Source organism: Crassostrea angulata, chromosome 6 (genome assembly GCF_025612915.1).
Source record: "Crassostrea angulata isolate pt1a10 chromosome 6, ASM2561291v2, whole genome shotgun sequence".
Lineage (NCBI taxonomy): Eukaryota > Metazoa > Mollusca > Bivalvia > Ostreida > Ostreidae > Magallana > Magallana angulata.
In genome coordinates, this window is record NC_069116.1 from 49,666,855 (window position 1) to 49,680,329 (window position 13,475).

General features: G+C 31.7%; 2 protein-coding genes across 2 annotated transcripts; one reads left to right on the forward strand and one right to left on the reverse strand.

Annotated features, from left to right (window-relative positions):
• The first annotated feature begins 571 nt into the window (after positions 1-571).
• On the forward strand, positions 572-2,894 carry LOC128187584 (mpv17-like protein). The gene is made up of 5 exons (XM_052858000.1): positions 572-650; positions 1,259-1,575; positions 1,906-1,982; positions 2,231-2,365; positions 2,877-2,894. Exons 2-5 carry the CDS (start codon positions 1,302-1,304, stop codon positions 2,892-2,894), a joined length of 504 nt encoding a protein of 167 aa, XP_052713960.1. The 5' UTR covers positions 572-650; positions 1,259-1,301.
• A 1,321-nt stretch (positions 2,895-4,215) lies between these two features.
• LOC128190414 (phosphatidylinositol-3-phosphatase SAC1-like) lies at positions 4,216-12,742 on the reverse strand. Its single transcript, XM_052862456.1, has 18 exons — positions 12,690-12,742; positions 11,110-11,207; positions 10,605-10,682; positions 10,254-10,381; positions 9,749-9,898; positions 9,276-9,369; positions 8,284-8,471; positions 7,939-8,022; positions 7,423-7,491; positions 7,108-7,187; positions 6,792-6,890; positions 6,336-6,474; positions 6,089-6,158; positions 5,684-5,756; positions 5,452-5,545; positions 5,196-5,297; positions 4,819-4,879; positions 4,216-4,522 (listed from the first exon to the last, which is right to left on the reverse strand). Exons 1-18 carry the CDS (start codon positions 12,713-12,715, stop codon positions 4,353-4,355), a joined length of 1,803 nt encoding a protein of 600 aa, XP_052718416.1. The 5' UTR covers positions 12,716-12,742; the 3' UTR covers positions 4,216-4,352.
• Positions 12,743-13,475: the final 733 nt, after the last annotated feature.

Consider the following 13,475-nt stretch of genomic DNA (forward strand, 5'->3'; position numbering starts at 1 on the left):
GGGGACTCCACAAAACTTCCAAGTTTCGCTAGCCGTATATCTGTGTTCGTTCTAAACGAGTTTTGCTGTATCAATTGATCGAGCTATATTGACTATTGGACTACCTTAACCGTAAAAAAACAAGAGATGTTTGTGAAACACTTATGCCCCCCTCCCTTGGAAACATCTACAAAGAAAATGCATTAATGTAAACTTCAAATAACTAGAATTTTTCTTAGTCCAAGGACCATAACTCTGTCAAAAATTGCTCTATCATACCTAAAATCAAACTTGACCTAGATATTATCATGATAAATCTGTATACCAAATTTCATTTCAATATGTTCATCCTCTGCGAAGAAAATGAACGGAAGCTGTTGGTGGACCGACCGACAGACAGACAGCAGCAAAACAATATGCCCTCCCTTCTTCGAAGGGGGGGGGGGCATAAAAATAATTATGCTAAGGAATGATAAAATTCTTTATTTTGAAAATACTGTAATATCAGAAATTATGAACTAATGAATCGTTAAACTGTCTTGTATCGTACATTTTTATAGGTATTTCAAGTCCGTCTCTCAACAACCCCTGATTTATTACATGACCACGTTTCCATACTGACTTAAAAACTGTAAAGTCTATAGATTTACACTGATGCGTTATCCTAAAAGGTCAGTCCATGTATATTCAAATAACTGTAAAATGTCATTAAACCTTGTTGAAATCAAGAGTACAATCCTCACAGGACATTCATTGTTTCTTGGCATACACGAAGTCTTGATGTTAGATAATTATTTAGTTACATAACCATAACCATTAACCAAGGTTTGTGCTTATTTTAAGTGTATATATTCTTTATCAATTTTATTCATAAATGACGTTCATTGGTTTGCATACAATGATTTGTCACACGCCGAACAAACTCTCTAATCGAAGTACTGAAAGTACTATCGGTTGATAAATTGTATGGTGTTCCGTTTGGACAATGTTGTTCACGGCAAGTGATAAATTCACAATCTTTTAAAGCTGTACAAAAACTCTACAAATTAAAAACAAAAGTGCTTATTAGGAAAGGGTATATATGTATTAACAGTATATTGATAAGAATAGTTAATCCTATACCCTGAAATCATAACTAGTTGCACAAAAGAGCAACTTTGTGAATATGTTTTTTTCAAAAGGCAAAGCAGAATTGAAAATAGAAATATCAATAAATACCACAGGTAACTAAGATAATTATTTTAATAAAAAGTGTTTAATGTCACTGTGTAATTTGTAGATGAAATTCATGTAGAAATTGCAGAAATAAAGTGAGCTAAACAATGACTCTTTTACAAACAATGGCAACTTATGCCACCTTGTGGACAATTGCTGACCTAATTGAACAGAAATTTATCTGTAAGAAAGAGCGACTGGACCGCCAGAAGTCTCTGAGGATGTTCACGGTCGGAACATTTGTCATGGCACCAATGGTGTTTTCCTGGATGTTCCTTGTGGAACGGACGTTTCCAGGAAGGACCTTTAAAACTGTGGCAAAGAAAATGATAGCAGGGCAGGCTGTGTTTGCCCCCTTTGCAATATCAACTTTTTATTTCAGTAAGTTTGAACAATGCAATAAATCTATGAAATGAGAATAATATTGCATGTCTAGCTATGTTTGACTTGCAATAAGTCCAACTTCATATTTCTTGGTTCCATGTAACTCGTATATAACTTAATACACATGTCAAACTTAAGTATAAAGATTGGAGCATGTTCTATAAATCTTTAGTATAACTTTCATAAGTCAACAAGTTTACTGCTGATTACCTTTATATTGCATGCATATTTTACAGTAAATATTTTCATCATCTTAAATTTGTTCAGCAAATTTAGGTGACTTTTGATTTTTCCATTGTTCATGTGAACAATCATGTATATTTTCAGCAACATGTATGCTCGAGAAAAAATCTCTGCAGCAGTTTAAAGAAGAATGGTTACAAAAATTTCCAGTCACATACAAGGTACCTACACCTCTTTTATGTCTTTTACAAAATGTAGAATTCATTTGCTTTAGACAGAAATGTACTGTGCATACATATTATATATTCTCTTAACATTTTGTATTACGATAAAATAATTTTGTGTTTAGTACCTGAACTGATCAATTCATATCAATTTAGTACCAGGAAGATTCTGATGAAGTTATAAATTATATGAAATATTACCTATATACCGGTATGTACCCACGATACTTTGTGAATTTTTTCAGACTGGGGTATCGTTCTGGCCAATTGTTCAAAGTATCAATTTCTCACTAGTTCCATACAAACACCGGACCAAAGTGATGGGCTGCGCTTCCTTTGTGTGGTCCATGTTTCTCTGTTATGAGAAAGAATCTTCCAAGGTACAAGTAGATAATACTCAGTTATTAATTCTTTTTGTTATACTTTCATGTTAAATACTGAAATCTGATTGGTTAAGACGCAGTTCATAATCCTTTCTATTACCCTCAGCGTTAGCAACGCACTTGGCAACGGGTAACATTAATTATTGTTACATGCGCGAAAATTATGCGCGTACGGTTTGCTGTAGAATCCACATTATTCCTATATAAAAGCAGTAAAATTTTCTTAAAAATTAAGACATTCAGTATAACAAAATAAATAGTGCCTGTTTGGGAGGATAACAGTTGAAATTGACACCCTCGAAAACCATTGTCAACCTCTGCTTCGCGTCGGTTGACAATGGTTTTCTCGGGGTGTCAATTTCAACTGTTACCCTCCCAAACAGGCTCTATTTATATAATAGTATTCTTCACTCTAATTTGAATATAAATTATATGATATTAAATAAATTATCATATTTAGATACATAAGCAGTATGTTTATCTAATTGGTACATACTGTGTCTTTCAGTCATCCAAGAACTGGTAAAGAATAGTTGAAGCAGAATGTTGTTTTAATAACTGCACAGGGAATTCTTTTTTTTCAGTTTATAGAGATAGAAGATAAAAAGGAAATTAGTTGACAGAGCAAGAGAAGATAGAAATAATAAATAATGGAGTAATTTATATTTATTTTAATTTAGAAGTCATACATGTATATGTCACAATTTTTTATCAACTTCACAAATATATTTTCTTACTTTATGCCAGTAACTGCTGATAAGTCTTCAATTAAATAATTAAGGAAACGTACCAGTGTCTGTTGTTTATTGATTTCTGATATATATCACCAGGGACGTATATACGTCCCTGATATCACATGTTACCTTTACTATCCATAATAATTTACATGAAATTTCAAAAGCAACTAATATTACATACATATTGCATGTTACTTTTGAACTTTTCTTCTCCTAAATTTTCAAAATTTCATTTTATGCAGATCAATTTTATGGGTTAGATCGAAATTTAATGCTCGTTTTTTTTTTTTAAATTTTAGAGTTATTTCCCTTTTCACGGAGTTTCTTTTTTACACTACATCAATAACTGCAGTAAACGCAAGAACATTAAAAAAAAACCATTTACCAGTAATTAAAAGTAGGTCTATATAAACATAACAGACACATCATGTCAACTGGTGTTTTTATTTTCTTCCCAATGTTAAGAAATTTTTAGATATCTATAATGGTAGGAGAACATTATTATATAACATTCTGATTCACATACACACAAGACTCTTTGTAATCTACATGTATTTAATCATATTTGTTTGTATAATATACCCAAAACAAACCAGTTCTGTAGAGAAAAGTAACACAATGAGGATCTCTGTTGGTATAAATTCCACAGATCAACTTAATCAATTACAATTACATAAATTTATATTTAAAAAAAAAAAGTTATTGAAATGATTGAACGATACAATTTTTTTAATATCCCTGCAATATAGGTCTAACAATGATCACATTTTCATTTTTCATAACTGATTAAAGTACATACAATTTGAAGAATTTCAATGCCTACACAAGATAAAATACATGTAATGTTTGATGACCGTCATAAAGTACATGTATAAACAAAAGGATTCAATATCTGTATTCTTATACATGTACCGGTACCATAATCATACACTTATTTACATTACCAAATTTCTCTGTCATTCCTTCAAAATACAAAGCATGTGATATTTTGTCAAATACACGTATAATTCTTTAAAAAGTTTATACATGTACTGTGCTACACAATGCATTCTTGACTATCCTTTTATTGATACTTTACATTGGACCAAATTAAAATTTTACTTCAATAAACCATTCATATAAACAAGGAAGATCCATCTTAAAGGGCAATATTAAAAGCAAATCAAATTTTTCTTCTTTCCATTGAATTTAAGAATAGTTCTGTCTTCTGTCATATGGAATGAGGCTGTATACAGACAAACACACTCTCAGGCTGTTTTGGGGGTGTCATACATGACAGCACCATTAACCCTGGCATGGGTATGGACAAGTTTGGGTTGGTCCACAAATTCACTCCCATAGATGTAGATCACTGCTAGAGACACAACGCTGGCAGTGCCCCAGAATAAAATGTACATGAACTGTTCACTCCACGACTCTGCAGGCAAAAAACAAGGTCAAGAGTTATATCATATTATATTATATCATAAAAATCAATTTAAAGTTAGAGTACCAGTAACTTTCATTGTTCAACCTTATTTTGTGAAATAAACAAACAAGTCCATCGATCAAAGCAATTATTTTTCCTTCTATACCCGATAGGACATAATTATTTCATGATTAATCCATTTATATTTAATAAATTCTAGATAATATATTTCTTTGCCATTCATTTCAATCACACAATTGCTATAAATCGGAAAGGAATTCAAAAATCTCTATAATATAACTTACCATCTGGCAACAATATGCTGATTAAGCACATCCCCATGGCAATAACAAATATCACAGGTACCTGTACAAAACAAAGGAAAGGATTCCTAAACATCTTATAAAAGATACATGTAATGAATAGCAGTATACAGGTAACATTCAGTTACAAGAAACAGTTCATACATGTGTTCTATAGCAAAGCCAAACTTGCCTTGTGTCAAAAGCTTACACATGTACATCTGTTTAAATTCATCTTGAAATGTACAATCATCAATGCCATAATACCAGTACTTGAAATTGCTCCATTTTTTTTAAATTCATCGAAATGCCTTGTACTGGTAAATTTTTTTTTTAAAGAACATTTCATCGAAAATTTAGAATTTATATGCTGGACTTACTGCATAAAACTTCCAATCTCTTTCTGCCTGCAGAGGAGAGGGCCTGGAAATTCCTTCATTTTCTTCCACGGTGTAGTTACCCAAGATCAAATCAATAGCATCCTGGTAAAAGAAGTTCATTTAAATCTACTACATGTATTAAATACTGAAGATGATTTTTATTTTAATCCAACAATTTTTGTTACTATAATATTGAAAATGAAGGAGAGAGTGATTCTGAAAAGGGAGAGCACTCTTGAGAAAAGCAACACTTTACCTGTCGGAACCCATCCCCAAAATTATTCTTAAAATATCTAATCAGCGAGTTCCAACCATCCATGACAAGCCCCATCTTGGTGCGTTTTCCCTGCCTAAAAATAATTCAAAGCAAATCAGATAATGGACAAGTCACAAAATTATATTCAAAGGAATACAGTCCTTCTGTTAACACCAATAATTAGTATCACGCTTTGCTTTAAATTAATAAATACTGGTACAAGCTCACATACCGGGTGAAATCTGTTTTAAGAGCACCTGTTCCTGCATATTGCTTGGACACTGCATCCGCATTGTCTGCCCAGACTGACAAAGAGACGAAATCAGATACCGAGGAAATAGAACAAACTGAATATCTGCTTTCTTGTAAAAATACTTCTTGCGAACGTTAAGAAGATGCAAATAACGTTATTCAATTACTGCAAATAACCATAGTGTATGTACATGAGCAATAAATAAATCTTTTGTTTTATAAAATTTCTTTTACAAGATTATTTCACTGTTTAAGGACGATACAAGTACATGTACTTTCTGCAGTGCTAAGAAAACACCAAGAAAGAGCAACATAAATAAACACATAAATGTTTAATATGTATTTTGATTTATTGAAAGAAATAAAGCAATTCTAACTAACTTACTGTTATTGAACTTAGATATGAAGGTTTTCATGTCTGTTATTCTTTGACTTGCTTCTAACACACCCAGACGCTGTTAAAAAGATATCAAAAATATCATATCATCTGATCAATCATAAAATATTAAAGTGATCTCACTTGTAAAAGATTTTACACAAATAAACAGAAGATTTTGAAAAAATATTTTCACTCAAATGTTTGTCCGCTCATCTTTTATTCATCTAGAATGAAGTCATAGTATATGGCTTACAGTTAGCTGTGTTTCTAGGATGATCCTGGCAAGTAACCCCTGCACAACATTGGTACGGTCCAAACAATCTATACAGTTTGTTCTGAACACCCCTTCTTGCTGACTTAGAACATTCCCATCCTTTGATATGGCAAAATATCTAAAAAATTGAAAAGCATCCCAATATAAAAATTTACCTTGCCTTAATATGTATAAAATTATGATAATATTGTCAGACAAAAATATGACACTTTTTTGTATAGAAACCAAAAAGTTATTACACATTTATACAATCAATATTACAAAAAGAATTAATTGTGTTAGTTGATTTTAGATTTCATAGTTTGGCTTCAATATTTAACTGTTAAAAGATAAGGCATGACATTCATTGTAAGATTTCTAAACATACATGTACAAACTGATCATATTAAGTCATAAAAGTCTTATCTGCCATATTTACAAGGGAAAGACTCGTACCCAAATCTCTTGACATCCTCTCCAAGTCTATCTGTCAGCAATGATAGCCGATCCCATCTCATTTTTCGACACTCATGGTGGAAGTCAAAATATTCATATCTACCAAAAATAAATGAAGGTATACATGTATGAACAATCAAAAAAATAAACTAATTAGACTCCATAATGACATGTATCACATTTTAAACTCTCAAGTTGCCTCTGAAGGATTCTGAATTTGTCTCTTTGATTCTTTGTTTTTCCTTAAACCTAGTGATTCTAAATGCTACATATTATATCAGATTTGCTCTTGAACTTCAGACCAAAATATGCCTACCTAATTTTCGGATTTTGTGTGTTGGTCACTGATTGAGAAAATGCCTTTTCTAGCTGCCCTTCTCCACCTGTATGGTTAATCTGTAGTATCAAAAAACAGGTTGATAATCTTATAACACAGAAAAGAAATTAATACATTTTTCTTCCATGTTCAATGAAATTGATAAAAAAAATTTCCTTGATCATTTTTCCTTGACATAAACAAGTCTGAAGCAACAGAATCATATTGCATACATGTACTTGCATACTACAATTATACCAAAACCACATATGTTTTTATACGTATTGCTATATAATATAAACCATCAGCACTTACCAAATTAATTAACACTTGATCACCATAATTGTACACTAAATCATCAAAATGTCTTTTAAAGACCTCTATCTGAAAACATACACAAGTAAAACATTTTTGTCATAAACAACAAATGTATGGCAAAATTCATGGAGTCCCTTTACACGTAACTTTTTATGCATACATGAAAGTACTTTATAAATTTTAAAACACTTTGAATATGAGCAATAAATGCACATTAAAATATTGAAATTCAAAATTCAAAAAGTCAAGGAGGTTGGATGGTCAACAAATTAATCATCAGGCCTACCTAAAGATTTAAGAAATGATTTGTTTAGATGTATACTATTATCTAGCTAGTAGAGAAAAATCTGTATATATTTTAACCATCAACACTTTACAATTTTTCTGTATTTTAATATAGAACTCTTCTTCTAAAGGAGATCAATACAGTCTAAAAAATGGTCACAACCATTAAGCCCTCTTAAAAGAAATTAATCTGAGAAACAATGCAATATGTTCATTTGATATACTTACATGACTAGATGTGTTCATTTTAAACTTAGGCTTGTATTGTAGATTGGGTCTCTGAGTCCAGAACAGGGGAATGGAGCCTCTGACCTAAATCATAAAGTTATCATATTTTGAATCATCACACTACCAGCCAATTCTTCAACAACAACAAAAAAAACAATCTGAAAAATCTCAATAACATTATAAAATCAGTAATTATAAGCATAAACCTTTGTTTAAATTGAATAGTCTCGCTCTCATTTACACATACATGTATATGAGTGATAATTACCATACAATATGTTATATTACCCCATTTGATTAATTCTTTATTGTTCATCTACATATTGTACATGATTAAGAGCTTACCTGAACATAGGAGCACTTATTGCCCTCGTACTGCACAATCTGTTCTGTTTCCACAAAGTTGGCCACCTGTCCCTCAGTGTCGATGCCTCGGACATAGAACCTGGTACCAGCCCGGTACACGGAGCGCCGGGAAACCAGGATGTAGTCAAAGCTCTTGTTGTTGATTGTACACGACTGACATTCTATGACTGTCACAGATCAAGGACAACTCTTATTGTCAAATACACTTGGCTTGACAGTCCCTTTGTGACTGTGTTGGTGTTTCAGTAACCATATTCAAAATTTCTCTAGACAATGTTTGTGCCAAAATTGTCTGGTTGTTATATACAATAATGTAATCTAATCATATCAGGTCGAGATTTTTAGGAATAAGTGTAGTAAAGTAGAGAGGTATTAAACTCTGTATAATTTGTTTAATCATGATTTAACAGTCCAAAAAGTTGATACACTGCTGAAATAGTATTTTCATTCTGTTTTAGTAATATTATTGGAAAAAACCTTCTGTATACAAATTTATACAATTATTAAGTGTTCAAAATTTTAAAGAACTGTGTAATTTGGGGAAGTATCTCCATCTAGCTTTTAATATTCATGATAATTAAGAAAAATTTCTCTGGTTTCTTCGCCTGTTAGTAAAATTTTATTTTATATACAATCATGTTTATGTACCATACCATTATTTCAATATTGCTATATTTATATGTAATAACCTATGCCATAAGATGTATGTCTTGTGCAAATAAAGAATATAAAAAAAAAAAAAAATAGTTGGCCAAACATTAGCATCTTTTCAGTGAAGCCTTGAAATTCAAATGTTATATCTAGTTCATTTAAAGCACATATACCAGCCAGTATTATAATGTTTTTTCATTAATTAATATTTCTTAGTGTATCTGCCCACAGGACACAATCATATTAAGGCTTAAAAAAATCAAAAATGTTTGATCATTTCAAGAAAAGACATTAGACATTTTGTTTCCAAATGAGGATACATCCATGTACAATGGGCAGACAATACCGACCAAGCTCTGACTGCTGGGAGAGTTCCCTCAACAGGTGTCCATTCCAGGTAAATCTAGGATCTGCCTACAAATACATGTACATGTTTAAAAGATGGATTAAAGATAGCCTATGTTCAACACTGAAGTCCTAAAAGAGAGCTAACATAGAATATTACATAAAAAGAAGTACATGTATTCTGCTTAAATTTTATAATATTCCATTTGATTGCACATTTGCTTCATTTATGAGGATTAAATGAAATCTATAAACTCTGAAGTTTGCAAACTTCAAGAAAAGAGGAATCCACTTTCCACAAAAAACATAAAAATAGAATGTACAACCAAATTGAATATGTTTACATTATACTGAGAGTGAATAACAAAAATGAATGAACCCATTAAGAATAAGACTCAGATATTTATAGAAAATGAAATACATGTAAATTAATGTGTGCTTTGTTTACCCTCTCTAGGAGTGACATTGAGTGGAAGTCGGGACTGGTGTTGTAAAGTCTCTGGAAGCTGTGGGTCAGATCATAGTTAGTGCTGTAGTAGTAACTCTCCATCTTCAGGGCATTGTCAAGCATGCTTAGATAGGTTTTATTGTGAGCATTCTACAAAACACAAAGATAAGTTACTTCTTTAGTTACTGATAAATGTTTATCCTCCCTCCCCTCTCTCTCTCTCTCTATAAATATGCATACAATTCAAACCCATAATAAATGTAAGAAAAATAAAAAATAAAAACAGAATGTGAGGTTTGTTGATTTAACAATTTGCAGGATAAAAATCACTTGATTCTTAAAAATCAATAAATTGATGTAAAATAATAAAATTCTAAGAGCTAACATTTTGCTTCAATTAAAAAACATTAAACATATAGGGAAAACTCTGGTAATTGCAACTGTTTACATGATTTGAAATCACATATATCCTGCTTAAATAAATAAACAGCTTGATGTTACAGACCTGTTGCTCTGTAAGATGTAGCAGGGTCCTTTTGAACGACAAGACTTCTGTGCTGACAACTTTCCAAACAGTACGACCATCAATATCACCAATCTTCTCCCTCTTTGTGATAACAATTAGGTATGGACCTGCACAATATACACATAACTTATATAAAACATCCAAGTGTCAATAGTTGTATGATACGCTTGCATGTAAATCAACAATCTGTAATATTCTTATCCACTCATTTCATGACAAATTGTTGAATTGTTTATTTAATAATAATATACAAAAACTTTGTAATCAGGTTGACAGAAGATAGTTAAAAAGAGAGTCGACTGATTGACTTGTTAAAAGCTTAACATTTACCTGCTATGAGCCTGATCATTCCAAATATTCCATAGATAATCTTGGTTACACTGGACTCGGGCAACTGTCCTTTGTTTGCTGCAAAGAGAATGGCAGATCTATATAACTCTCAATATGAGGGACCATTCCCCTGAATTTTATAAACATACATAATCCATGAATATGTAAAGCAAATGTAAAAAAACAAAAATGACAGTAAGTAGTTTTAATATGATCACAATCATAGAATTATCTGAGATCTTTAAGCCACTATAAGATTTGTTTCATAACAGTGCAAACATCAAAAGTTATCAGTTTTTCAATAATGTCTAAACTTAAGAAAAATTTGATTAGACTCTTGTTTTGTTTTCATTACAAAAATAGAATTTCATATACTGTGTTGATTTTTGAGCAGATATAAATGAAGGCAGCTAAGAAATGAATGATAAAAAATTACCAGTACATGAAACTCATGAATGTAAGACATAATTTGTCCATGTAGAAATTCAAGTTTATTCCTTCATACCTTGGAGGCTGATTTCTTGTGACACTCTATCAATGACTAACAGTTCATCAATCCCAGAATCTACAGGCTGGATATAAAACTTGTCTGTTGTTACATGACTGAAAGACAAAAACAATATATATCGGTATACCAGTATATACAAATTATAAGGGTTCAATATGGTATTCTATCTATTGGAATGATATATATATATATATATATGTATTTGACTATGTTTTCTAAATGCATAATTCGTTAAATGTAAATATAGAATTGTTAACAATTTGAAATTTGTATTAAATCATTTGTATATTACATGTATCATTTGTTATACTGCTTAAGTTTCAGTAATTTTTGGTTCATAATCCTTTTGATGCAAGTTTGACATTGTTTAAGAAAAGTAACAAACTATATCCATAGAAAGCTAAAACCTGTATTCATAAAGATTTTTCTATCTGCATCTAAGAATTCCTTATTTTCCAAAAGCTTTTCAAATATAATTTCTGTCGGATCATTCAAAGATTTAAAGAGTTCAGCACAATCTCAGTTCTAATCTTTTTCAAACGTTTACACACTGTACATCCTTAACTTTTATAACTGTATGTTTTACAGGAAATCATAAAAAAGGAAAGGAATTCATTGCAATGGCCATGCCCATTAAACCTTAATTTTAATGTAACCAAAGGTTAAAAAGAGCTTGCTCCTGTGGAATGTATGTACTACCTTCCTGTTTCTGTGCAGACTAACTGATAAATATAGATTAGTAGGTCTAATTTCATATTTCTAAATTCCTTCCTGGTGTTCACTGGACATTCTCTTTGCTATATATATGTTGTGGAGCATTAAGTTCAGTGGTCTTGACTTCAGTATTTATAGTCCAGTAACTTTAAGGTCATTGTTTCGAGTCCCACTGTGGTTTCCTGATGATGCCTTAGACAATTACGACAGTTTATCTACATTGTCTCAGTCCACCCAACTAAAATTGGGTACCTGGTTATGCTGGGAGTTAACTTGCGATGGACTGGTGTCCCATCCAGTGGGAGTCAATTAATGATTCTCATCTTCTTAGCACCAGTGAAATTGGGGATAAGCATAGGCCTTGTGCACCTTCATTGCTCAAAGAAGGATTTTAATTTATATTTTACTGTGCTCACTATATCGTAAAAGTGTCACATGTGATCATGTTACACTGATTACATAGAGTGGAATTATAACTAAGTATCATGAAGTGGGTCTGAACACACTGGGTCAGATCAGTTATAATATAAAAAATAATAAGTTATACATAACCCAAGGTTATATTAAAAACATTCCAACATCTTAATGTTTATCATTCGATAGAGATAATTGTATTATCGAGTTTTCACTATAGTACGAGGCCTCTCAGTTCGAATCATACGTTTTTATTAACCAATCGATGACTTCTTCAGTTCTTGAGCAGTTGAGCCGGTTGCATGATTTGAAATCGATCGAAAAAACAAAATTTTTCATTATCGATTGATAAACAATAGTTAGTATCATTCCAATACTGTACAATACACAATAAATCATACTTAAAGTATTTAACTTAAAAGTAAAGACAAACTTTAACGCCCACTTACAGATGGAACGATTCGTGAACCGCCATCTTCAATGTTTTCTACGTGGACTAAAACTTACCTCACAACACAGAAGAGTTTATCAAAGATCACAGAGGCGGATCAAGTGGTGACAGCACACTGGCGAATTGAAGGCACGCTGGTAAACTGACTGCACAACCGTCTTTTTAAGAGAGAGAGAGAGAGAGAGAGAGAGAGAGAGAGAGAGAGAGAGAGAGAGAGAGAGAGAGAGAGAGAGAGAGAGAGAGAGAGAGAGAGAGAGAGAGAGAGAGAGAGAGAGAGAGAGAGAGAGAGAGAGAGAGAGAGAGAGAGAGAGAGAGAGAGAGAGATTTTGTTTTTTGAAAATCCCAGCTCAATCAAGCACCTTTTCCGACAGGAATATATTTTCCAACTTGTGATTTAATTTAATTTCATGTTGCATATATAAATAAACACGTGAATGTACACAATAAAAATGAATACAATAAAAAGCAAGATATATGTATATACAAGATGTATAATGTATAACATACACGTACCCCTGTCAAATAGCTCTAGCTCTCAACAACCATCTTTTTAGTCATGTTTAATTAGTTAATTAATAAACTTGCGATTACTTTTAATTGTATACATAAACAAAAGTGATCTGATTTAAAAAATTAATTTAATAAACAATATTTATTGATGTTAATCAATAGTAGGTTCATGTACAAATAATTGACAAAGTATACAATAAGATAGGAATTAAAACAAGCCAAAAAGCTTAGATATATCCCTCTCTTCGGTAAGAGATATAGGAGAGGTGCAAAT